General features: G+C 30.9%; 1 protein-coding gene and 1 long non-coding RNA gene across 3 annotated transcripts in view; both read right to left on the bottom strand.

The window, feature by feature from the left end:
• LOC107453928 (neurotrimin) overlaps positions 1 to 23,966 on the bottom strand; it is a 98,996-nt gene that overhangs the window by 15,257 nt on the left and 59,773 nt on the right. The window contains exons 3-6 of the mRNA XM_043043863.3: positions 18,818 to 19,025; positions 15,283 to 15,438; positions 4,086 to 4,214; positions 1,215 to 1,514 (exon numbers count right to left, since the gene is read on the bottom strand). Coding sequence (XP_042899797.1) covers positions 1,215 to 1,514; positions 4,086 to 4,214; positions 15,283 to 15,438; positions 18,818 to 19,025 — 793 coding nt within the window. The remainder of the gene's footprint in view (positions 1 to 1,214; positions 1,515 to 4,085; positions 4,215 to 15,282; positions 15,439 to 18,817; positions 19,026 to 23,966) is intronic.
• On the bottom strand, positions 7,127 to 14,703 carry LOC147802165 (uncharacterized). Of its 2 annotated transcripts, XR_015429934.1 has the most exons (5): positions 14,400 to 14,703; positions 13,062 to 13,091; positions 11,669 to 11,702; positions 10,996 to 11,040; positions 7,127 to 7,296 (listed from the first exon to the last, which is right to left on the bottom strand). It is a non-coding gene; the product is annotated as an uncharacterized LOC147802165 (long non-coding RNA). The 2 variants fall into 2 exon arrangements; XR_015429935.1 differs by lacking the exon at positions 13,062 to 13,091.

The raw sequence follows: 23,966 nt of genomic DNA, 5'->3' as shown, positions 1-23,966 counted from the left end.
CAGTTCTTGTTACTCACACAAAATAGAAACGTAATCTTCCTTTTATACAATTTACACGTACTACACATCACACACAGAAAGCATGTAACCTTGCAGCAACCTTTGTATCGGAAATTTTTTTTTTATTCTCAAGAAAATGCTTGTACTAAAAACCTTTTATTCAAAATAAAGCTAAATTATTGCAGTTTCAAAGCTTTCATCCTAAGAGGATTAAAAATTATTTTTCAAAGCTTTATTAAAAAGTATTGTCACTATGGATACATAATGACGTATTAGCTGACGTCACACTAGCGATAGGATCAAATTGCATTTTTCCATTAAAATTTCACGACAAGGTGGATTTTATCTGAGCATACAAGACTTTGCGAATAGAAATCTTATAATTACCCAGATATAAGATTATTTTACACCTTGAGACTAGTTTTTATTAAAGGATTTTTTTCACGCTTGAACATCTTAAGACAACCTCGATGTAAGGTTTTTATATAGAAGGTTGTTTTCCAAGGTTTTGGATTAGGGTAATGTGCGAGGAATAGAGCAGATGGTCACGGATCTCGTTTTAAGGTTAACAGGCTTAAACCTTAACCGTATTACAAACCTTTTTAGGTTTAAATTCCCATATAGCGAAATACGGTTTATTTTCACCCAGCAAAAACCTTTTTATGTAAACCTAAAAAGGTTTGTTATGCTGCTTACATGTAATCCACCTTTAAACGAGATCTGAGACAATCTGATCTATTTTACGTACATTACCCTAATCCGAAACCTTGGAAAACAACCTTCTATATAAAAACCTTACATCGAGGTGGACTTAGAGTTTTTAAGCATGATAAAAATCATTGAATAAAGCTAGTCCCAAGGTGAAAATAATCTTAAATCTCGGCAATTATAAGTTTTTTTTTCTCCGAGTCTTGTATGCTCACCTAAAATCCACCTTGTCTTGAAATTTTGATGAACAAAGCAATTTGATCCTATATCCTATTATGAACCTAAGTGAGTTATACTTTTTAAAAAAGCTTTAAAAATAATTTTTAATCATTTTAGAATGAAAGCTTTGAAACTGCAATATTTTTGCGTTATTGAGAAAAGATTTTTAGTACAAACATTTTCGTGTTAATAAAAGAAAAATTCAGATGCAAGGTTACATGCTTTCTGGGATTAAAAGGTTTCTGCTGAGTTAAAATAAACCTTATTTTGGTATCTGGGCAGCATACCATAGAGTGAAATGGCACCCTCTGTTTCCCCCAGAGAGTTCTTGGCCACACAGGTGTAGGATCCAAAATCTTGGGGTCTAAGATCCCTGATGAGGAGCTTCAGTTTCACTTTGTAGGATGCAGGTGAGTCAGATGGTTCTGTCATCACGCGGTATTTGTTATTGGTGATGATGACTATTCCACCACTGATCACCCAATAAGTCACAGACCTCGGGTGGGATTCCAGGTTGCACACCAGAGTGACGTCCTCACCTATATTTGCACCAATCAGCTGGCTGGGAATCAGTATCATTGGAGCAACTGGAATGTTGAACACACATTTAACAAAACGTGTTTTGAGGAAGTAAAAGCAGAAAATATATAAACATTCTAGTTCGGGAAGTTCATTATATAACGTGTGGTATGAAAAATAATACAGGTATCAAAAAACATCAATAAAAATTTATTTATTTACGAATAACATGAAATTTTCATGATAGCAATTTTCTAAAAATATATTTAGAATTCTTGTAAAAAATTGAATTTGATAAAACGATTCACAGTAGGAGTCAACAATAAACATATAATTAATCAAATAAGTAAAAAAATTCATTTTTGGAATATTAATCGGTAATTGCTTGCGAGTGCTCTGAAGAAAAAGCAGCCAATATTTCTGCCTTTCTTCTATTTGCTTTCCGCTAAAAACCACTCGCAAGTTTCACCCTTAAGCATGTTTTAGATTATTTGATTCTTATATTTACTCTTATCAAACTCGAATTCAATAATAACTGAGTAATGCTAAAAAACATTATAAATTTCTTAGCATTTCTTAAATCCCTGTCGAGAAAAGCATTTAGTTTAAAAGTTAGAAGTACAAATTCGTAAGAAAGTGCTTTCGAATTGAAAAAAAAAAACTATTCATGTAAACATGAATTAAAACTACTTAATATCTCCTCATATTCAACCAAGCCAATTTTTTGTTCAAAACCATTTTGAATATTGGTGAAAATTAAGTCCTCCAGTTTGTTTTCTAAAGTCGTGACTACATTTCGAAGAAAGTAGTTTGTAGTCGCTGCATTAAAAAAAGGAAAGTAGTTGTAGTTTGGAAAATGTAGCTTTTCCGACCACTGGTCCAATCTCCCTTTTGGAACACTCGAATGTGAATCCTCCCCAAAAAGAACCAAGCTCTCTAATATATCTGTGAAGAATGGCAGATGAAAATCTTGTCATTTATCGAGACATGAATCAGCACGTACTTGATCTTCCCGAACCTTTTTGTGCCAACCCGTATAGAGTTTTAATTATATATTCCCTCATAATATCTAACAAAATTAATGATTTTAAGTATTATGAAATATAATTGAATTATTGAAATCGTTAGTGTTGTTTTGGAACTTCTCTTTTTCCTGTTGTGGTGTGGATTGCTTTCTCTCTGCAATATAGTTGAGGTCTGTGACGGCTTATTCATAGAATAAATAGTTTTTCAAGCACACCTCGGTTACATCTGTCAACAACTTTTCAAGTTTTGCAATCACGTAACAAAGTTAACAATCAGGATTGCAAAAAAAAAAAAAAAGAAAAAAACAATTCACCACGAATCTTTTAAAGGACAAAATAAAGAACTACCGTAAACCGGGGCGAGTCTACCCATTTTAGTTTTATTTAATTTTCACTATTTTAAATTGCAAATAAAATTTTTTTATCGACGGAGGACTTAGTTCAAACTCTAAGGAAGATGGCGCTGTAGTAGTTTGATCCGTTTTTATTTATTTGGTGTCTTTTTAACCGGCTTGTTCAAACGTCTTTTGAGAGATTTGTATTGAAAATCAGCAAACTTTTAGTTGGTGCTCCGTAAGTATATTATTATTATTACTATTTTCACTTTGGTTAAGTGATAAACTCATCTAAGACTAAGATTACATTAATTTTATATGAAAAAAAAAAAAAAACAAAAAGAATGTAAGTTTTGCAGTTGTAAACAAAAAGCCAGAATTCGCGGGGCGAGTGTACCCATTCGTATTTAGTTTTAATAAAGCATAATAATATAATTTAGAACTTTGTTTTTATTAAAATTAAGTCATTTTAAATAAATTTGAGTATATTATTTTAATTCTGCATTGATAAATTTATCATTATAATAAGAAAATTTATAGGTTAAATATAAATGTAAATATAAAATATGTTTATTTTACCTATTTTTTCAATTTTTATATTACAAAATTAACTTTTTTTATTTAATACAAGTTAAATAAATTATTATTTATAAATTATTATTACCTCCAAAAGAATGGGAAAAGGATTTTTCATGATTCCCAATGTTTGAATTTCGATTTTGTTAATAATCTTTAATTATTATTATTTATTAATTATTTAATTGTAAATTTATATTAATTTTAATTTATTTTTATCAACAATAATCAGAAAAAAATGTTATTTTATAATGTTAATGATTATAAAAACAAAACTGTGATCAAAATGTGGTAATCGATCCAATACTCAATTTGTGTTATTTTATGAATAAAAAGATGGAATATATTATAAAGTTGTGAATTTTACTTCATAAATATCCAATATAGTAACTAAAATAACAATTTAATAGTAAAATTTGATTATTTACAATGTTAACATTCATTTTAGTAGAATGGGTAGACTCGCCCCATATGAGAGATTTGTCAGCAATTCTATAAAAATATACAGTAACAGCGTAACTGTTAATATTTTCTAAAATCGATTTCACAGCTTTAAAGAGGGATAAATAGTCATTCCGAAACACCTATTGAAAGCCTTTTTTCTTTAATATTTACAAAAGTTTGACCACTTGAAAGTTGACAAACTGAAAAAATGGGTAGACTCGCCCCGGTTTACGGTATGATAAAGAAAAGAAATCCTTACAGAGGACGTTGAGCATGATCCTCTTGCTGACGGAGGGCAGTACGCCATTAGTGGCAATGCACAGGTATGCTCCCATGCTCAGTCTGCTGGTCCTCTTCAGCTTCAGGTACTCTCCTTCTACGGTCTTCACTACAAGAGAGAGAGAGAGAGATTGCTACACTTGTTATTAACATCTACACACAACAGTTTTGGTTATTAACATCTAATGTGTTATTTAGTTATGGTATGGAACTCATCCTTGGTATTCCGATCTTCGCAGCAATGATCCTCAACCGCCGAGGGACATCACATTAAAGTGGCAGAAAGGTACGTTCAAAGAAAATTGAATGCTATCAGACACGCGCGGTGAATCGAATCCCGATCATCCAAATTCAAATTTTATAAATATTTTAGAGATTTTCTAAAATAACTGCAGATTTTAAAAGAAATTTATTTTAGCCATTTTGAAGACTTCATTTTAAGATGTTTTGCGCAATACGGCTGATCACCAGGCTTTACTTGGGAGAACTGTTTGCTTCCTTGTTTTTTTGTTGTAGATAATAGGGAAAGCTTTTTGAAATAAATAAAAAAATCTTCTTGTTTTATTAGCAGAGTCTATTCTTAATCATCGACAAATTGAAAATTTTAAATAATCGAAAGCTTTTAAAAATTGATATAATACCAACAGATTTTCTGCAGGTATTTTTATAAAAAAAATTTAGTAAAGCACACATTTTAAATTCTAAGATCGTAAGAATATTTTATACTTTTTCAAAGTTAACAAAGAAGCAAAACTACAAGGAAATTGAAGTTTATACTGCTAGCCATAGAGTAAATAGAATCATTTTTCTGTCTGAGTTGGACTCTACTGTTTTCTATGAAATTAACATACTATTTGAATTTTCATTCCCAAATAATAGTGAAATAGCTGACAGCAGAATGTCCATCCAATTAAGAGTAAAGTTTACGGTAAGCAACATTTATTGTAACTTAACGGTTTTGAAACCGTTTACAACTAGTAAGGTTAAAAAACCATAAATATGAAACTATACGCTTTTTTAACCATTGACAATTAGCATGGTTTTAAAACTGCAAAAACAGAATTTTTAATGAACATAGATAGTTCAGCAGCTTTATAGTGCTGCCTTCTTTGATTATCGTATTCTAACTGTCCAGGATCACAAATTTCGGAGTGCAAGCCACTTGAAATTTTTCATGCTGATGAAATATTGTGATGTCAACGCTGGGATTCGTACACCCGTTCTGTCTATCACGAGATTACTCTCTGCTATAATATATCTGTTACCGTTAAAGTATGAAATCCGTTATTTTATAGAATACCTAGTTATTCCATGAAATAACTGATCGTGTCTGTTAAAGTGTAAAACTCTCTTGTATTTCACGGTTTAACTAGTTATTTCATAGAATAACGATCTGCAGCCCGTTAAAGTGTAAAATAATCTATATCATAATCATATATCTCGCACAACAAATACATTTACCTTCCACCCCTACTGCATTTATGAACTATTCAACAAAAAATGTTTCTGTTTTTGAAATAATGTTCTTTGTAATTCCAAGTGTCATTTTAGTAATCCTTGTTGTAACAAATGATTTTATGGTACGTTTCCATAAATACCATTTATACGCTGCATAAATTAGATAAATTGCTTCTTTTTCATTATAATTGTCTATCATTAGTTTATTTATAGAATACCTAGTTATTTCATTTTAGATCAATTGTTTATTTTGCACTTTAACTGTCTCTCATTAGTTAATTTATAAAATACCTAGTTATTTCATAGAATAACTAGTTAAAGTGACAAATTAATAACATATTACACACTTTAACGGACACGATCAGTTATTTCTTGAAATAACTAGATATTCTATGAAATAACTGCATTATATACTTTAACGGTAACGCATCCACTTACAAGGAAGTAAGTGGCTTCATTAGGTGAGTCAAGTTGGTGCGTTAAAATTCTTGTTGTTTAACCGTATTAGGTGAAGGCAGTTAATAAACGATTTTTCTCACAGTTAATAGTTTGAATACCCAGCAAAAACAAATCTGTAGGTCCAGCTCCACAAAACTGCTGTTTGCCACCAGCTAAAGCGACGGGTCTGTGCCGGCAAAAGTCACTTTCAACTGTACTAAAGTGAATGGCTGGCCTTCTGTCGAGCCAACAATACCGGCCTATCGATGGCCGGTAGTACCTAACCCAGCAGTTACTGTCTAAAACGCGCTGGGTGAGTGATTGCCCGACATTTTCCAGTAGAGGGTAATCAATGAATCAATAATTGAGGGCCAGCAATTTATATACACCCAGCAGCATCCCTTTAGTTTATAGAGGTTTACGAGAGGTCATTGACCTAGTTACAGGAGTAATTAAAACCCACAAAACCTAATTTTTATTTAATTCAATTAGCTAAATAAATATCTAGCTATCTAATACATTTCTGAATAAATTATTAATATATGAACTAAGAAAATATTTCTAGGTTAATTTTTTCATTTAAATTGTTTTATGCAAAGAATATTTTTTACACAGTTCAACCCCTTAGTCCTAAAGATTTGCTGTGCACAATCTATGCTTCCACTTATCAATACATTTTTAAACTAGGTAAACATATGTAATAATCTTTTCTTTACAGTGATATTCTACTTAAAAGCAGAATAATAAAACTGCTGTCCAGAAATATGAAAATTCTGTATCTCACAAGTAATTTTTCAAGTTTTAACTTGAAGTCAATATATATGTCTATAATAGCTTGTAGTCAGTATATATATGTTTTAAAATAAAAGCTGTGTTCTTAAGGAATCTAGTGATACTATTGTACCCTATACAAAAATAAATACAACCTACAGCCGATAATATTAAGAGGCTGTCCAGAGATGATCATTTAGTGTGATACTGATCATGAATTCATGTTTTACTGATTATATTTAGTCTTGCAGCAAATTTAACAAAAAATAGGTGTATTGGACAAAAATGTACTAATGTAGATAGTCATGTAATGAATTGAATGTACCCTGAAATTAGTTAAATGAATAATCAACATTGTCTCTTGCAAACATTTTATTATACAAAGACATATAAATACAAAGACATAATCTTAATCAATACAAATATTACACAAATTTCAATTTAATTTTAAAAATAATAAAAACAACAGAGAAATCATATCTTTGTCTACATAGAATCACTTGGAATAGCACAGAAGAGTTCTCCTGAAAGAGAGGATAATAAAATAAAAATTATGCAAATCGTATATTTTAAAAACATAAGTATTTTTGTGAAAATGAGCTTTTAAAACTAAAATTTCTATCGAAAAGTTTTTGCTTTTATCATTTCATTGATAAATTTTGACTCATCAAATTAGTCTTCAAATTAGTAACACCATGCAAAACATACACCTGTCTTATAATTTAGAAAGATTTTGAACATAAAATTCCTTTCTGAATGAAATTATTGAATATTGACCCACGAACCCATTAAGATTGACAACTAGTACATGAAAATCTAACTGTTAAATGAAAAGTTATTCAGGGTGTTTAATTTTGTGCTCACCTTTTCTCAGAAAATATTTAATTTTAAAAAACATGCAGTTTTTTCTTCATTAATTTTATGGTGCTCAATTTTATTGCATTTAATATTTAAAACAATTATGATATTCTAATGTAAATTATTGTTTCAAGGAAAGGTATAGAAGAAAAATTACTTTTAAATATATATTACTTACATGCACGAATGTATCAATAGTATTTCTTTTTCGCTTTACTTTTATGATTAAATTTTTAATTGTATACCCTTGACAAAAAAAATTTCAAAATTTACAACATTTTTCATATTAAAATAGGCATCAAAACAATAATATGTATTGAATTGAAACCAGAATTGAAACCATATGAAAAAAGGTTGCTCAAAATTTGCTAGTTAAAAAGGCAGATAATTTTACAATTCTGTAATAACTTTATAAATCAATAAATTCTTAAATTACTTTAATGGTGATGCTTTGTGAAATTAATGTTTTCCTCATATAAAAAACACAAGAACTAGATAAGAATAACGACAGATTTGACCAATGTCACGATTTCCGTAATGTCTTTATATAACTGGTATAGATGTAAGACAAAAAATGAAAAGTTTACATAAATATTAATAACATTGTTTACATCTCTGATGAAATTTCTTTTCTTCAAATTTTTTTATTAATTTAGTTCCTTCTTTTAACAAAAAATATTTGTTAAATACTCCATTACTATGCCTAGGAATAAAAAAGGGAAAGGTGCTTCCTAAAAAAAAAAAGGTACACCGAGTTTTTAAAGGGCTTTTAATTAACACCGTAAATAGTTAACAAAATGTGTACTATTATGTAACAGCTGAATTCGATTCTTAACAACTGAAATTACCATCCTATACCTACTATTTTACATGTATATTTCAAAAAGTAGTTCTCACCCATTATCAAAATGAGAAAAATTTGTAGCTTACAAAGAAAAAAAACATGCTAATAGAAAATCATTGTGCAATAGAAAAAAATATTGTTAAACTTGAAGGCTTTTTCCATAATTTAAACTATTAACTAATAAACGATTAATTAAAAATAAATATTGAAAGGTACATATTTTTAAAAAAAATATTCATTTCAAATTTTTTTAAAAAATCTTTTAATAAACTTATTGATACTAAAAAAATCTTTTAAAAATTTAACCAGTTGAGAATTAACAAAGTAAATATTTGTAATGGTATCTGAATCAAACTTATTAACACGAATAATTTTAAAAGTGTATAATCATCATTTACACATTAAATTTTTTAAAAGGAATATTATCAGACAGTGTCGTCAAAGGGCAGTGAGGACGGTTGGCCCTTCTCGAGGAGGTACACTGCATTTTTATTTGATACAGAAAAATTAGTTGTCATTTTCTGTAGATTAGAATAGCAGGAGTTGCACATTAACCACTTTCAACATATACTTTTCGAATTCTAGCAAATAAACTCTGTAATAGGATACACACATTATGGGCCACAAATAAAAAGAAACAAAACTTATTTAAATCTAATGAATAATTCAGAGAAAAATTAGACTGAAAACATTTAAACCTGTTTGATTGCCCAAGGACAGGAGCGTTACAATGGGCGTTTCCTTATTATAGACTTTTTTCCCTTTTTTTTTTAAATTGCAGGCATTGGGGGGTTGTCCCATTGGCCACAGGAATGCCAGAACTACTACTTTCTTCTCGTTACCCAGTGGGCACCTGTGGTGAAGCAGGGTCGCCCACGTCACACAACCACAACCCGTTTATAGGGCGGAAAGTTAAAAAAGAATCTTTAAAAACTTCAACATTTCAATATGCAATTAAACTGGTTCTGATGTTTTTCATCTCGTTTAACTCATAAAATCGTAAGATTTCTATAATCTTTTTGCTTCTGTCGCACTTAAATGTTAGTTTAGAGATTCCTAATGTGTTTACATTTTAAACTTCTGTTTCAAGAAAACTTTTTTGTTTTTAAAAAGGTAGGTGTATATATTTTTGCCAAATAAAAATATTTTGTACTATTGAAGAATAGATAAATAAGTGAAATGTAGGTGTTATTAACATTATTTCTTAGTTACCATAAATTAAATTTACTTACACATTTTATTAAGAATTTTTTAACTTTTACGGGGCATTTTATTTGCTTGGACTAAAAAATTGTTCTTATCGCAAAAATTTTTTCTACCAAATAATATCTTAGAAGGCATTCAATATTGTACAGGTTAGTTTCAAGATGCTTCAAATCAGTACTTTGTCGTTACTTTTTTTTTTCTCTTTAACCTACACGTTTTTAAGCTATGTTAACAAGGTAGGTTTTTAAATATGATTGTGTTTTCACAATCAAAATCTTACTGTACTTAATAAAATTTTTAAAAAAATATTTTATATACATCAATAAAATTTATAAATATAACACTTTTTTTCATTGAATAGGGAAGTGAACGATTAAAATGAAAATTAATAACCATTATTAAAATATAAAACTACATACAGTGACCAATCACTTCTGCGCCACCTCTTTTATGTGCCTTTTGCATATATACAAAGGTTTTCAAAGGCCCTTGATCATTATATAGGAAAATAATAATAATTATAATTCTTTATGCATCATTCAGAAAATAAATATTTCAATTCAGCACACAATTTTTTTTTAAAAGTCTAAAATTTTGATTTTATATTTTGTTTAAATAGAAAAAAATAATCCCATTTTTTAGAAAAAGTTTTCAGTTTAAAGCAAATAAACAATCTTCGTTACAGATAAAAGGAAATAAGTTACTGGATCTAGTAATACAGTTCATTTTTCTTCCCTATGGGATTTTTTTCCACCTTTATTGTTTCTAGGAAGACATTTTTTTTATATGAATTTGAATAAGGTGTCTTATCTATCACACCACCCACATTGAAACCACCATATATACCACCCATATGCTTTCAAAATTTATCTAGCAGTGTCTTTCCCACCACCAATTAAAACGTTAGTTTTTGGTCAAGGAATGTAAAGCTATAGCGATTACTATTACTCAGTTTACGCGAAAACAGAGATGACAAAAACATTACTCGAAATCATTAAAAACAATTAGAAGGTTTAGCCGCTATTCACGACTATTTGTAGTTTTATTCAGCTATTGAAACTTTTCTATCTAGCTTTTCTTATTTGTATGAACTTACTGTTTTTAAAATCTTATGGACTTTTTCTCTTGGTCCCAAAGACTGAAGCATAATGAGAATTCACTGTATTTTATAAATGAATTCGCTTAATACATTAAAATGTCCCTAATCCTTCTTTAAAACCATAATTCAAATAATAATAATTAAAATAATACTTCTCAAAATAATAAATTATTTATGCACATCAAAGATTCTGCAGATAAAAGTAATAAAACTTACAGAAATTCATGGTGGACTGGCACAGGTTTACCAACATTTGAAGAGCTAAAAGGGAAAAAAAAGGGTCTTATTTTTATGTAAATATTAACTTGAGATATACAGTAAAAAATTTTTTCAGTAAACTTTTAGCAGAAATTTAAAAAACATTATACAACGGACACCCAGAAAGATTAAGTAAAAATTAGAATAATATTTTTTAGAAATTTGAATGAGAAAAATAACTTGCAGGCTACGAAATTTTATTAACAGAATCGTCATCAATAAAACAACAAAATTTTCTAAGTTCACCTCTAGGATCACAAAATATAAGGCCAGCGTTTAAAATCTTCCAAAGAGTTAATTGAAATTTATTTTTTTATTTCCACTTAAAGATTCTCCACAAAAAATTATTGTAAATTTAGCTTTCGCTGAATCTGAAGCTTTTCTTATGTGCATGAACTTACTGTTTTTAAAATCTTATACACTTTTTCTCTTGGTCCCAAAAACTGATGCATAAGGGAGAATTCACTGCACTTTATAAATAAATTTGCTTTATACATTAAAATGTCCCTAATTCTTCTTTAAAATCATAATTCAAGTAATAATAATTAAAATACTATTTCTCAAAGTACCTAATATTAAATTAATTATGTACATCCAAGATTCTGCATATGATAAAAGTTAAAAAACTTACTGAAATTCATGGTGGACTGGCACAGGTTGAAAAGCTAAAAGGAAAAAAAAGGTCATATTTTTATGTAAATATTACCTTGTATACAGTAAAAATATTTTACGGTAAACTCTTAGCAGAAATTTAAAAAGTATTACCCAATGGACACCCAGAAAGATTAAATAAAAATTAAAATATTTTTTAGAAATTAGAATGAGAAAAATAACTTGTAGGCCAGGAAATTTAGAATGAGAAAAATAACTTTTCGACCAGGAAATTTTATTAACAGAATTGTCAACAATAAAAAAAAAACACAAAATATAAGGTTAGCATTGAAAATCTTCCTAAGAGTTAATTGAAATTTATTTTTTTATTCCCACTAATAGATTCTCGGCAAAAAATTATTGTAAATTTAGCTTTTGCTGAATCTGAAGCTTTTCTTATTTGCATGAACTTACTGTTTTTTAAATCTTATACGCTTTTTCTCTTGGTCCCAAAGACTGGTGCATAAGTGAGAATTCACTGTACTTTATAAATGAATTCGCTTAATACATTAAAATGTCCTTAATCCTTCTTTAAAATCATAATTCAAATAATAATAATTAAAATATTACTTCTCAAAATAATATTAAATTATTTATGCACATCAAAGATTCTGCAGATGATGAAAAAAAAAAAGTTAATTGATAAATCATTTTAATTATTAATAAATTTAAAAATTTGTATCAGGGGAATTGGTTGGTAATAGTTGCTTTTCTCAATTTAATTTATGTAAAATAGAACAGTTTCACATAAAAGTCATTTTTGAAATTTAATTTATTTTGAAAAAAACTTTTCAAATTGATTATAATCAAATTTTTGTCGTTTCCATATGGTTCGCCCCCTAGTACAATAATTTAAAATATGTGCGTTTAAACCCTCACTTTGCTGTGGTCAGACAGACAGGCAAACAACAACTATCTTGCTCAAGCCAAAACAGATTATGAAAATAAAATAAGAAAATTATCAATAAAAAAAAGCGGCTAGATTTTTTCGTTAAGCCGTGTTTCAAACTACTCGTAAATTTACGTTTAAATTAGTGTTCAATGGAATCTAATATTAAAGCATATTGTGTCTAATAAACTATTATTAATAATTATATTAGTCTAGCACTTCCATACAAAGCTCAATATAAGGATTTGATATTTAGTTTAAGAAAAAAAAAATTCCTTTAAGTGATAAGATGTAAGTTGTCAATGGAATAAGAGTTGAATTTGGAGCACTTCAGCTACTTGGAAAGTGAAGTTGATGAGAACAGAGGTGCAGTACTTCACCCAGTTGGAAAATAGTAAAAATTTCAATTGCAAGTTACCATTGTTACAAACATGAAAGCGAGATAATTCAATAAATAATAAATACATTAAGTAATAAAACTTACAGAAATTCATGGAGGACTGGCACAGGTTTTCTAACATTTAAAGAGGTAAAAGAAAAAAAAAGGTCTTACTTTCATGTGAATATTAACTTGAGATATACAGTAAAAAAAATTTCGCTTAACTTTCAGCAAAAATTTAAAAAGCATTACACAACGGGCACTCAAAACGTTTGAATGAAAATTAGAATAATATTTTTCAGAAATTAGAATGAGAAAAATAACTTGTAGGTCAGGAAATTTTCTTAACAGAATTGTCAACAATAAAACAACAAAATTTTCTAAGTTCGGCAATAAGAAAACCTATAGAAATTCATGGAGAGCGCTAACAGGTTTTCTAACATTTTTAAAACTAATAGAAAAAGAGTTGTTTGTTATTTTTATTGAGTATGAATTTTGTTTTCATATTGTATTGAACTTTTATATATTTTTGTAATCCCTATAAAAATCGGGCATTATTTTATATGAATATTAACTTGAAATTCACAATAAAAACATTATTCACTTAACTCTTAACAAAAATTATGAAGTAACTTAACATTGATTTCAAAATATAAATTATTTTGTAATATTTTTTTTTGTATAAGTGGGGTTAGCCAATATACAATTAAGTATGAGCAACTGCGTGCTAAAAAACTTTCCATAATCTATATTTTTTTTAGGTTGTTTAAGAATTCACAGCACGATTCTTCGCAATTATTTATATTAACATGTACAAATAAATTTTTCATCTTAATTTAAACTATTTAGTATAAATTATTAAACCTTTACCTATTTTTACACTTGAATTTAGCTCAAAAATTTCATTAAAATGAAATACATATAACAGAAACAATTTTTAATATTACTAACAGCAATTAGTTAACTAAAATCTAAATATTATTTAACATAAAGAAATAAGTTTTAATGAAAATTCTTGATTATTATACAAACCTATTTTCATAATATACTTAGATAAACCTGATTTATATCATATGCTACAACATATTATGAATTGCACTTAAAGAGTCATCATACAACAGAATTTATATTTGTTCTTGGCGTGCTACTGCTCGATTGTCGCTAAAAATTTGGCGGCGATCTTGGTGTTGATAAAACATTTGTCTGTACATTTTCATTGAATTGAATTTAATATTTTTTATTATTCTATCTTAGAAAGGTGTTAATTATGATGTATTAATTGAATAAAGATGATTGCCAATCTAAAACATAGCGCCAAAACAGTACTTCAAACGCGGTTCTTTGTAAACCGAAATCTGCACGTCGTAAACATATTTGAACAATAGTAAATCAAAAATGATTAAAATAATAACTTCAATGTAATAGAAAAAAATAAAACCTTACCTTTTTTGAAAATTATAAGAATCCAACGTGCTTCTTTTTCTAAACAATAAATTCACAGTTACAGTTACTCGTTCGACCGCTTCACTGGCGGCAGCAGACAACTTTAACTTGGTGGCCCATTGGGTAGATACAGACTGACGGGATGCGGCTGTTTGTAATGTACAGGCCCAACACTTCCTACAATGTTGGCAAAAGTTCATAGGGTGGCCCAGCAATCAACCCAGCTGACAGTAATTTGCACCTTCACTTTTCAATCAGTACCGTCAGTAATTTCGAAGATGGCCAGAACTTATGTTTTTGCTGGGATACCATCTATTTATGATTATTTGACTGCTTTATTTGAATATGGTAAAATAACAATTAAATAAATTGTTACATAACAATTTTTTCTGAGAAATTTTTAACAGTGCATTTAACAACATTGTTGCAGGCAATTAAAACCACTAATTCCTTGCAAATATGTCCCGCAGTGGACTGATCGTTAAGACACGGTTCCCAGCAGATTATCGAAGTCAAGCATCACTGGCTACGGTCAGTGTGAGGGTGGGTGACCACTTGGATCAGCCTGCGTGGGGACCGAAGGTGTGCGGTGTGGGTCCTTGTTAAACTGTTTTACCGTAAAGTGCTCGACTTCGCGTGCAGGTCGTCAGTCTACCGAAGCAGGGGTGCCATCCCCTCTCAGAGGATCAAAATTGCGATGGCATGTCTTCGGATCATTCTCCGGGATGTTTTCCAGACCGTCGCCAATAGCCCATTGTGCAGCTCTAGTGCGACGTAAATGAACAACAACAACAATTCCTTGCAATTATTATTCCTACATACGTAGTGCTTGAATTAATTTTTTAAAATAGAGTTTACAATAAGGAAGGTGGGGAGGGAATACCTCGTTTTGGTCCCAGTATGATGTCTTTCTCCTCTTCTCTTCGCCATTTGATGATTGGTTTTGGTGATCCGGATGCTTGACATTGAAGATTGACATCGGCACCCTCTCTCACATTCAGATCTGAACTCGTGTTAAGTTCGACAATAGATGGAGGCACTGTAAAACAAGAAGAAAAAAATGCCTATCAACTTTTGCTGCAACATTTCTTACATATTCACTCAATTTACACTAGACAAATTCTCAGAAAGTATTCTGGCTCATCTGCATTATCGCAATTGAATGATTTAGCGACTGAAGGTCTGGTTTCTTAGGACAAGCTCCTTATCTGGGCGTCAGCGGGACGTTAACGTCCCGTAACGTCCCGCTGACGCCAACCTGTCCTAACAAACCAGGCCCTAGTCAGTTCAATGTCAGCAGTCGGTCCAACTCAGACAATATCTCGCATTGCGCATGCGTTAATAACGTAAACAAGTATTTATTTCGAATTTGTATTGATTTTGTTATCGTCAACTGGTGATTTAGAGAACAAATCATGATTTTGTCCAAGAAAAAACACATTATAGCTTAGCTAAATGAAGAAGAAGAAGAAGCATTGTTTAATGTTAAAATCAAAATCTTGGCTGATTTCAATGCTCTGTTGGCTGTTGTTCGCCATTGCTTCTGTCGTTAACGCTACGTTGTAATCCGACAACAGTTGATTCGGGCGTCAGTCGTTGTTCAAGCTGAGCGTTCGATGACGTATGCTGTCTAGCTGACAAACTGACCAATAAGGTGTTAGCGCTGATTTCCAGCTGACGTTGTGTAACGCCGACATGTCCTAAGAAACCAGGCCTTGACTCTCCAGGTGAGAAGCTGAATTTATGATAAAGCTGCTTTGATTGAGCCTATTTAATGTAGTGTTAGATCAATAATTATCAGAAAATATAAAATTAAGATTGTTTAAGTAAACAAAAGTACCGGTTCAAATACGCACGAGTTTCATAGTAGAGATGCGCCGATACGATAATATTTCTGGTCATGGGTAACTATCAAATATAATTACATTGCTTTTGAAAAAAATTATGTAGCCCAAGATTCTCGGGGCATGTAAAAATTCCATTCTCCTTTCAAATGTTTTGAATTTTAAAAAAATATTTTCATTTTTATACGTTTGAAAAGCATATCAAATCTTAACGAATGTTGAGGGCATCATTTAAGTAAATAAACTTCTAATACTGTTATATATCTTCCCGAAGGTTTTTTGAAAATGCTGCTCTCTACGTCTTTTTTTTTTTTGCTTTAAAAACTAATACTATTTTTTTTTAGAAAAACGTAGTCTAGACAAAAATGTAGAAAAACGCATACTAAAAAACCAGAAAATGTAGTTTTTAAAAATTTTTTTTCTTGATTATAAATGCATGTGAAAAGTTTATAATCCTTCTATAATTTTTACCCATTTCTGCTGTATTCCCTTATTCTATTATTTTGAAGTAAAAGTTTCGTGGGCACAAAAACAGGTTTCTTTTCTCTAGATTTGTCAGACGTGAATAAGAAAAACAAAAATTATTTGAAGCAGAATATATTTGGTTGTTAACGAAAACTGGAAAATAAAGCAGTGTTGCATCTTTAAATAAATTAAATTAATTAGTTGTGTAATTTCGAAAAAAATTGGCTGAAAGTTTGGTTGATTGAGGCATCAACTTAGGTTACTTGCACGTGAAATGACGAATGAAAATACAAATGTCAAGTTTTCGGAATATTTCCAGTAGAGGAAACACGAGAAAGAGAGAGAGAGAGAGCATCGGAATTAATGATGCTGTTCGGGATAATATCTCTCGCTGATTGGCCGACTCATACATACTTAAGGTTAATCAGCTTAATGCTTTATTCACTAATGGGTTGGATAAGACACCTGTTATTGATTACGGGATCACACCACACTTTGCTGAAGGTGATACAAAAAGACTTCATGAAAAACAGTCCACTTACCAGTCAGCACATGCTCATAGCAAAACTGATTATCTGACACGCAATAGGTTTTCATTATTTATGGAATAGATATTTGATACATAACATACATTTGATACATTTTAAGTGCGCAATGACTACAATAATGTTATAAATAATTTATTTAAATTTAATATTTAATTTTATTTTGAATTACAATTTTTAAAAAGGAATATCGGGCTGTTTTTTTACAAAATTAAGCTTCAAAAATATATAAATTAAAGAGAAAGTTGAAATGTATAAGTTACCGTGAATAATGTCAAGAATGTCAAGACAATGTCGACTTTCATCGGTGAATGTCAACAGTCATAGTCGCTTTGAAAAATGTCCCCGAAATATTTCTCATATACGATTTAATACTAATTATTGAAGTTATACTTCTTATGCGACTTCCAACAAGGTTGCGTTAAACGTTTAACGCTACATTTTTATTGACCGGGAAATCACGTTGTAGGATCCAGTTTTCCCTCATTCATTTCCATATTGTTTTAGTTCTCACAAGTATAAAAATAATAAAAGTCATAAAAGTATTGTTTTTCCATAAATATCTTTTTAGTTTGTTTTGAATTTAATAGGGTAGAATTTTTTATTTTCAAATTTAGTGGATAACAATTGTAAAAAATGAGTGAAAACAATCCCACAGACAATGCGACGGATTTATAAGGTTATGTCAAAGTACGTCTCTTGTGAATATCAATTGATTGTTAGGTTTTCTCTTTTGAAATTACATTATGACGCATTCACATACATTATTAATACAAAAACATTTTCCAGGGTGAGACGATAAGGCAACCACAAGCACTTCCACTGGTTCAAGAGGGAAAAATGCACAATATTACCGTGATTACAGAGCACGGAAGCGAGCAGGAAAAAGAGTCGTTGAATAGAACTAGTGATCCTTCTACGACTGCTGATTCTTCTACAATTAACGTCGCAGGTTGCGAAGTTTAACTTCTTCCGCGTGGAGGGACTCCACGCACTATTTTTTTAAAAATTTATTCCTTGATATTATTATATTCAATATTTTAATATCTGCAGAGGATAGATTCGGAGAAACATCAGTGCTCGGAGTACCGGTTACATGCATACTAGGCAGTGGCACTTGATCTGAAAAAAACATTGATGTAGGGCATACCGAGCAAAAGTATACCAGATAGTGGCACTTAGCTAGACCAAGTGCATATTTCGGACATTTACCAAAGCGACTATGTGATTGTCAACATTCACCGGGGAAAGTCAACAACCACCAATTTCGGTCATTCAAAGTAACATATATATTATATTAAGCATTCACTATTAGATGACCCTCATTTTGGAATTAAAAACAAAATCGCACTTAAGAAATGGCTTAAAATTGTTAATATACAATTAACGAGGCGGTATTGGTACAAATGTAAAAAATAAAAGTTTGCACATCCATATACTTGTTCAAATTTATAGATTATAAGTTCTGCATAAAAAGTTAAACAAGTACAATTGTAATCTATTCTTGAGAAGTAATATGCTTCTTTAAATTAAAATTTCTGAGGAGTGTAAACTGAATACATACCAACCACTTCTAAGTAGCGAGTCTGACTTATCATGGGGGCAGTGTTGATCTGGCACATGTACTGCCCACTGTCCTCCAACTTGACGTCCCTGATCTCCAACCACCAGGTTCTGAAATTGTTGTGATTAATGGAGATGCGGGGATTCCGCGTGATCACCTGATCATGCAGAGTCAGTAAGATGTGCCTGTCTTTGTGGATCCACACAAGCTGACAAAAACAGAAATCACACGATATTAAGACTTTGCAAGAGTGCCACATGCCAATATTCCAAAAATTGAGCACGAATTTTGAGTTTGGATTGACCGTGAAATTTAAATGATATTATTAGCCATTGGCAAAATGGGTATTGTTTAGGGTTTGATGGCGAGGGAATCTTACTTGAACGTCATCACACTTTACAATAGAGTTCAATAGTGATAGTAAACAGTGCGTATGCGCCGTCATTGCATGCGTTGCTATGGCTACTGCAGCTGTTTTGTAATTTTTTTCAGAATACTTTTTTCCGCTTTTAATTTTGTTATGCATTAAGTGGGTGAGTTTATTTTTGAGATATGGGACCAGAGAGATCCCATAAATACTTCTTGAGCTGTGAATAAAAAAGAATTTCAGTATTTGAACGATATTTTTGTTTTTATTATTTCAATTAAGAATTAGAAATTGTGACTTACAGTTCAAACTGGATCGTTTTCAATACTAATTCAGGTGAATATGACAAATAAAGAGGGTCCCAAACTGATCGACACTGTCCCAAAGGTTAGAATTGAAGCAAGGAAAATAAACGATGCCAAGGCCTAAACTTATTCTCTTTTATTCACAATTCCTTTAAATAAAAATTTAGACAACAACCATTTTGCCAATAGGTAAGGAGTGATCGCCTCTCGGTGATCACAATTTCTTTATTTTTTATGTTTTTAAAAGTCATTTCATTCTGATAAATATTTATGTTGCATGGTTTTCTTGAATAGTCCCGATTTGCAAATAGCATCCTTTTGTTTCTATACATTCTGAAGCAGAATTTTGCAAACATGTTCTTTCACTAAGCTGTTCGATTGCAATCAGTTACTTATTTATCATAAAATTTGGTTACTAAAGTTTCTTTGGTTTATTTCGTTTTTTTATTCATTAAAATTTTACACTACTTAGTATTTTCTGTTTTTAGTTTGATTCCGATTCCAAAATTATTTAATTTTTTATGAGTTTCAACTTTTTTTTTTATTTGTTATTTTTCTCCTACTTGTAATGCAGTTACTAAAGTTTCTTTGGTTTATTTCTTTTTTTTATTCATTAAAATTTCACACTACTTAGTATTTTCTGTTTTTAGTTTGATTCCGATTCCAAAATTATTTAATTTTTTATGAGTTTCAACTTTTTTTTTATTTGTTATTTTTCTCCTATTTGTAATGCAGTTCATCAAAAATCAAGCTTTGAAAAGACGACTACAGTGTTTACGAATTTTTAAAAGGATAACATGACCAATTGTTACTCAAGTAAAAATTCTCGACAGTCCCATCAAAAATTTTTGATGGTTTATGTTGTTTTCAGCGCGATTCATGATGATCCAATATCATTAGATGGCCACCATCATCCAACATTTTCCATTATGCATTCATGATTTTTGATATGCCAACAAACTTACATCGTTCTATGATCGAAAACGATACTTTAATACTGTGATGGTTAACCATCAAGAGAAGTTTGACTCTCATGAACCAACAATCAATGATGATTCGTGAAGGTTCATGATGGTTGCAACTATGCATTCCATGATGGTTTAGTGGGAATTCTTGTTGATTCTTAGCAATATACCATCAAAAAATTTAGTTTTTTTATGTTAGACCATCATAAATCAGTCCGAATTCCTACATTGGGACGATGGTGGTTCATGATCATTCCAACATTTGGTTTCTAAGAAACTACGATGGAAATTTGTGGTGATTCAACGTGAACAAACCATCAAAACAAGTTACTATTCTTATGTTGGACCATCACAAATCAGTCCGAATTCCTACATTTGGACAATGTTGGTTCATGATCATTCTAACATTTGGTTTCTAAGATTCTATGATGGAAATTTGTGGTGATTCAACGTGAACAAACCATCAAAACAAGTTGCTATTCTTATGTTGGACCATCACAAATCAGTCCGAATTCCTACATTTGGACAATGTTGGTTCATGATCATTCCAACATTTGGTTTCTAAGAGTCTGTGATGGAAATTTGTGGTGATTCAACGTGAACAAAACATCAAAACAAGTTGCTATTCTTATGTTGGACCATCACAAATCAGTCCGAATTCCTACATTTGGACAATGTTGGTTCATGTTAATTCCAACATTTGGTTTCTAAGAGTCTGTGATGGAAATTTGTGGTGATTCAACGTGAACAAACCATCAAAACAAGTTGCTATTCTTATGTTGGACCATCACAAATCAGTCCGAATTCCAACATTTGGACAATGTTGGTTCATGATCATTCTAACATTTGGTTTCTAAGATTCTATGATGGAAATTTGTGGTGATTCAACGTGAACAAACCATCAAAACAAGTTGCTATTCTTATGTTGGACCATCACAAATCAGTCCGAATTCCTACATTTGGACAATGTTGGTTTATGATCATTCCAACATTTGGTTTCTAAGATTCTATGATGGAAATTTGTGGTGATTCAACGTGAACAAACCATCAAAACAAGTTGCTATTCTTATGTTGAACCATCACAAATCAGTCCGAATTCCTACATTTGGACAATGTTGGTTCATGATCATTCTAACATTTGGTTTCTAAGATTCTATGATGAAAATTTGTGGTGATTCAACCTGAACAAACCATCAAAACAAGTTGCTATTCTTATGTTGGACCATCACAAATCAGTCCGAATTCCTACATTTGGACAATGTTGGTTTATGATCATTCCAACATTTGGTTTCTAAGATTCTATGATGGAAATTTGTGGTGATTCAACGTGAACAAACCATCAAAACAAGTTGCTATTCTTATGTTGGACTATCACAAATCAGTCCGAATTCCTACATTTGGACAATGTTGGTTCATGTTAATTCCAACATTTGGTTTCTAAGAGTCTGTGATGGAAATTTGTGGTGATTCAACGTGAACAAACCATCAAAACAAGTTGCTATTCTTATGTTGGACCATCACAAATCAGTCCGAATTCCTACATTTGGACAATGTTGGTTCATGATCATTCTAACATTTGGTTTCTAAGATTCTATGATGGAAATTTGTGGTGATTCAACGTGAACAAACCATCAAAACAAGTTGCTATTCTTATGTTGAACCATCACAAATCAGTCCGAATTCCTACATTTGGACAATGTTGGTTCATGATCATTCTAACATTTGGTTTCTAAGATTCTATGATGAAAATTTGTGGTGATTCAACGTGAACAAACCATCAAAACAAGTTGCTATTCTTATGTTGGACCATCACAAATCAGTCCGAATTCCTACATTTGGACAATGTTGGTTTATGATCATTCCAACATTTGGTTTCTAAGATTCTATGATGGAAATTTGTGGTGATTCAACGTGAACAAACCATCAAAACAAGTTGCTATTCTTATGTTGAACCATCACAAATCAGTCCGAATTCCTATATTGAGATGATGGTTACTTATGTAGGTTACTATCAAGATTATATTGGTACATCAATGGAAAACTATCAAAAATTTTGACTTGGGTAAGCATCATATTCAAAAAATTTTAACGTTAATATGTTAGTTCGAAATAAACTGCTCAACTTTTAGAATATTGACATTTTATAGGTTTCATTTTTAGATATCATATGATTTGAGTTATGTTTCGTGCAGGACATTTAATTGCTATTATGACGTTATTCAGGAAAAATAATCATGTTGAAGTAGAAAATGGAATGGTAAGTACTGAAACGGAAATTATTTTGGACGAAAGTGTGACTCACCAGACTAAAAGGGAAAAATTAAAGCAGTATCATTTTGATATTTTGTAACTATTGTGTTAAATATGGATAATCATTCTAACTGACAAGAATGCGAAGTAACACAATTTCAAATAATTGTAGAAGTCTCAAAATTGAATAATAAATTCCTCATCAAATTATAAGGATTGATTAAAAAAAGTTTTATTTCAATAATTGGTAAGTATCGCGGTATTTTACCAAACCAACAATAGTAATGCTAAATAGTCGATAATTGGCAAGTGTTTGTTACAGCATAACCAATTGTGCGATTAAGTGATGAGTTCATGCAGCGGGAAGACTAAGAAAAGACAGGTTCGTGTCTCAAGACATGACAGGTTCGAGGCTCATGAAAAGACTAGTATTGTGTATCAAGACATGACAGGTTTCAGGCTCCAGAAAAGACTGGTATTGTGTATCAAGACATGACAAGTTTGAGGCTCAAGAAAAGACTGGTATTATGTATCAAGACATGACAGGTTTGAATCTCAAGAAAAGACTGGTTTGTGTGTCAAGACATGACAGGTTTGAGGTTCAAGAAAAGACTGGTGTTATGCATCAAGACATGACAGGTTTGAGGCTGAAGAAAAGACTGGTATTGTGCATCAAGACATGACAGGTTTGAATCTCAAGAAAAGACTGGTTTGTGTGTCAAGACATGACAGGTTTGAGGTGCAAGAAAAGACTGGTATTGTGTATCAAGACATGACAGATTTGAGACTCAAGAAAAGAATGGTTTGTGTCTCAAGAAATGACAGGTTTGACGCTCAAGAAAAGACTTGTATTGTGTATCAAGACATGACAGGTTTGAGGCTCAAGAAAGCAATGGTTTGTGTGTCAAGACATGGCAGGTTTGTGTAAATAGCTATATTTTGGAGCTTGGTAGCTAGTTTATTGAATTCTTTGGGCAATCTTACATTTGTTACCTTGATGCTCTTCTTGCTCACCAGAATGCTAATGTCAACTATTTAGTCTAATCTGTTGTCCAGTCGGATGCTATGATTTTTAATTTTATTTACTTATTTATCATTAAGTTTCGGTCATGTTTCTTGTCTGATGGCCTGATTTGACGCAAATAGGTGGAACTCCGGCTTTTATCTTACCCATGGAGAATCCGGTCTTACTGATTTTCTCGGAGAACATTTTCTATGAGGCAGGTATCGTCTATCGAAATATATTATGTTCAAAAACATTG

This window comes from Parasteatoda tepidariorum, chromosome 10 (assembly GCF_982258835.1).
Source record: "Parasteatoda tepidariorum strain Cologne lab strain chromosome 10, Ptep-v5.0, whole genome shotgun sequence".
Lineage (NCBI taxonomy): Eukaryota > Metazoa > Arthropoda > Arachnida > Araneae > Theridiidae > Parasteatoda > Parasteatoda tepidariorum.
The sequence above is the reverse complement of the archived record's forward strand: the minus strand, read 5'-3'. Positions and strand labels throughout refer to the sequence as shown.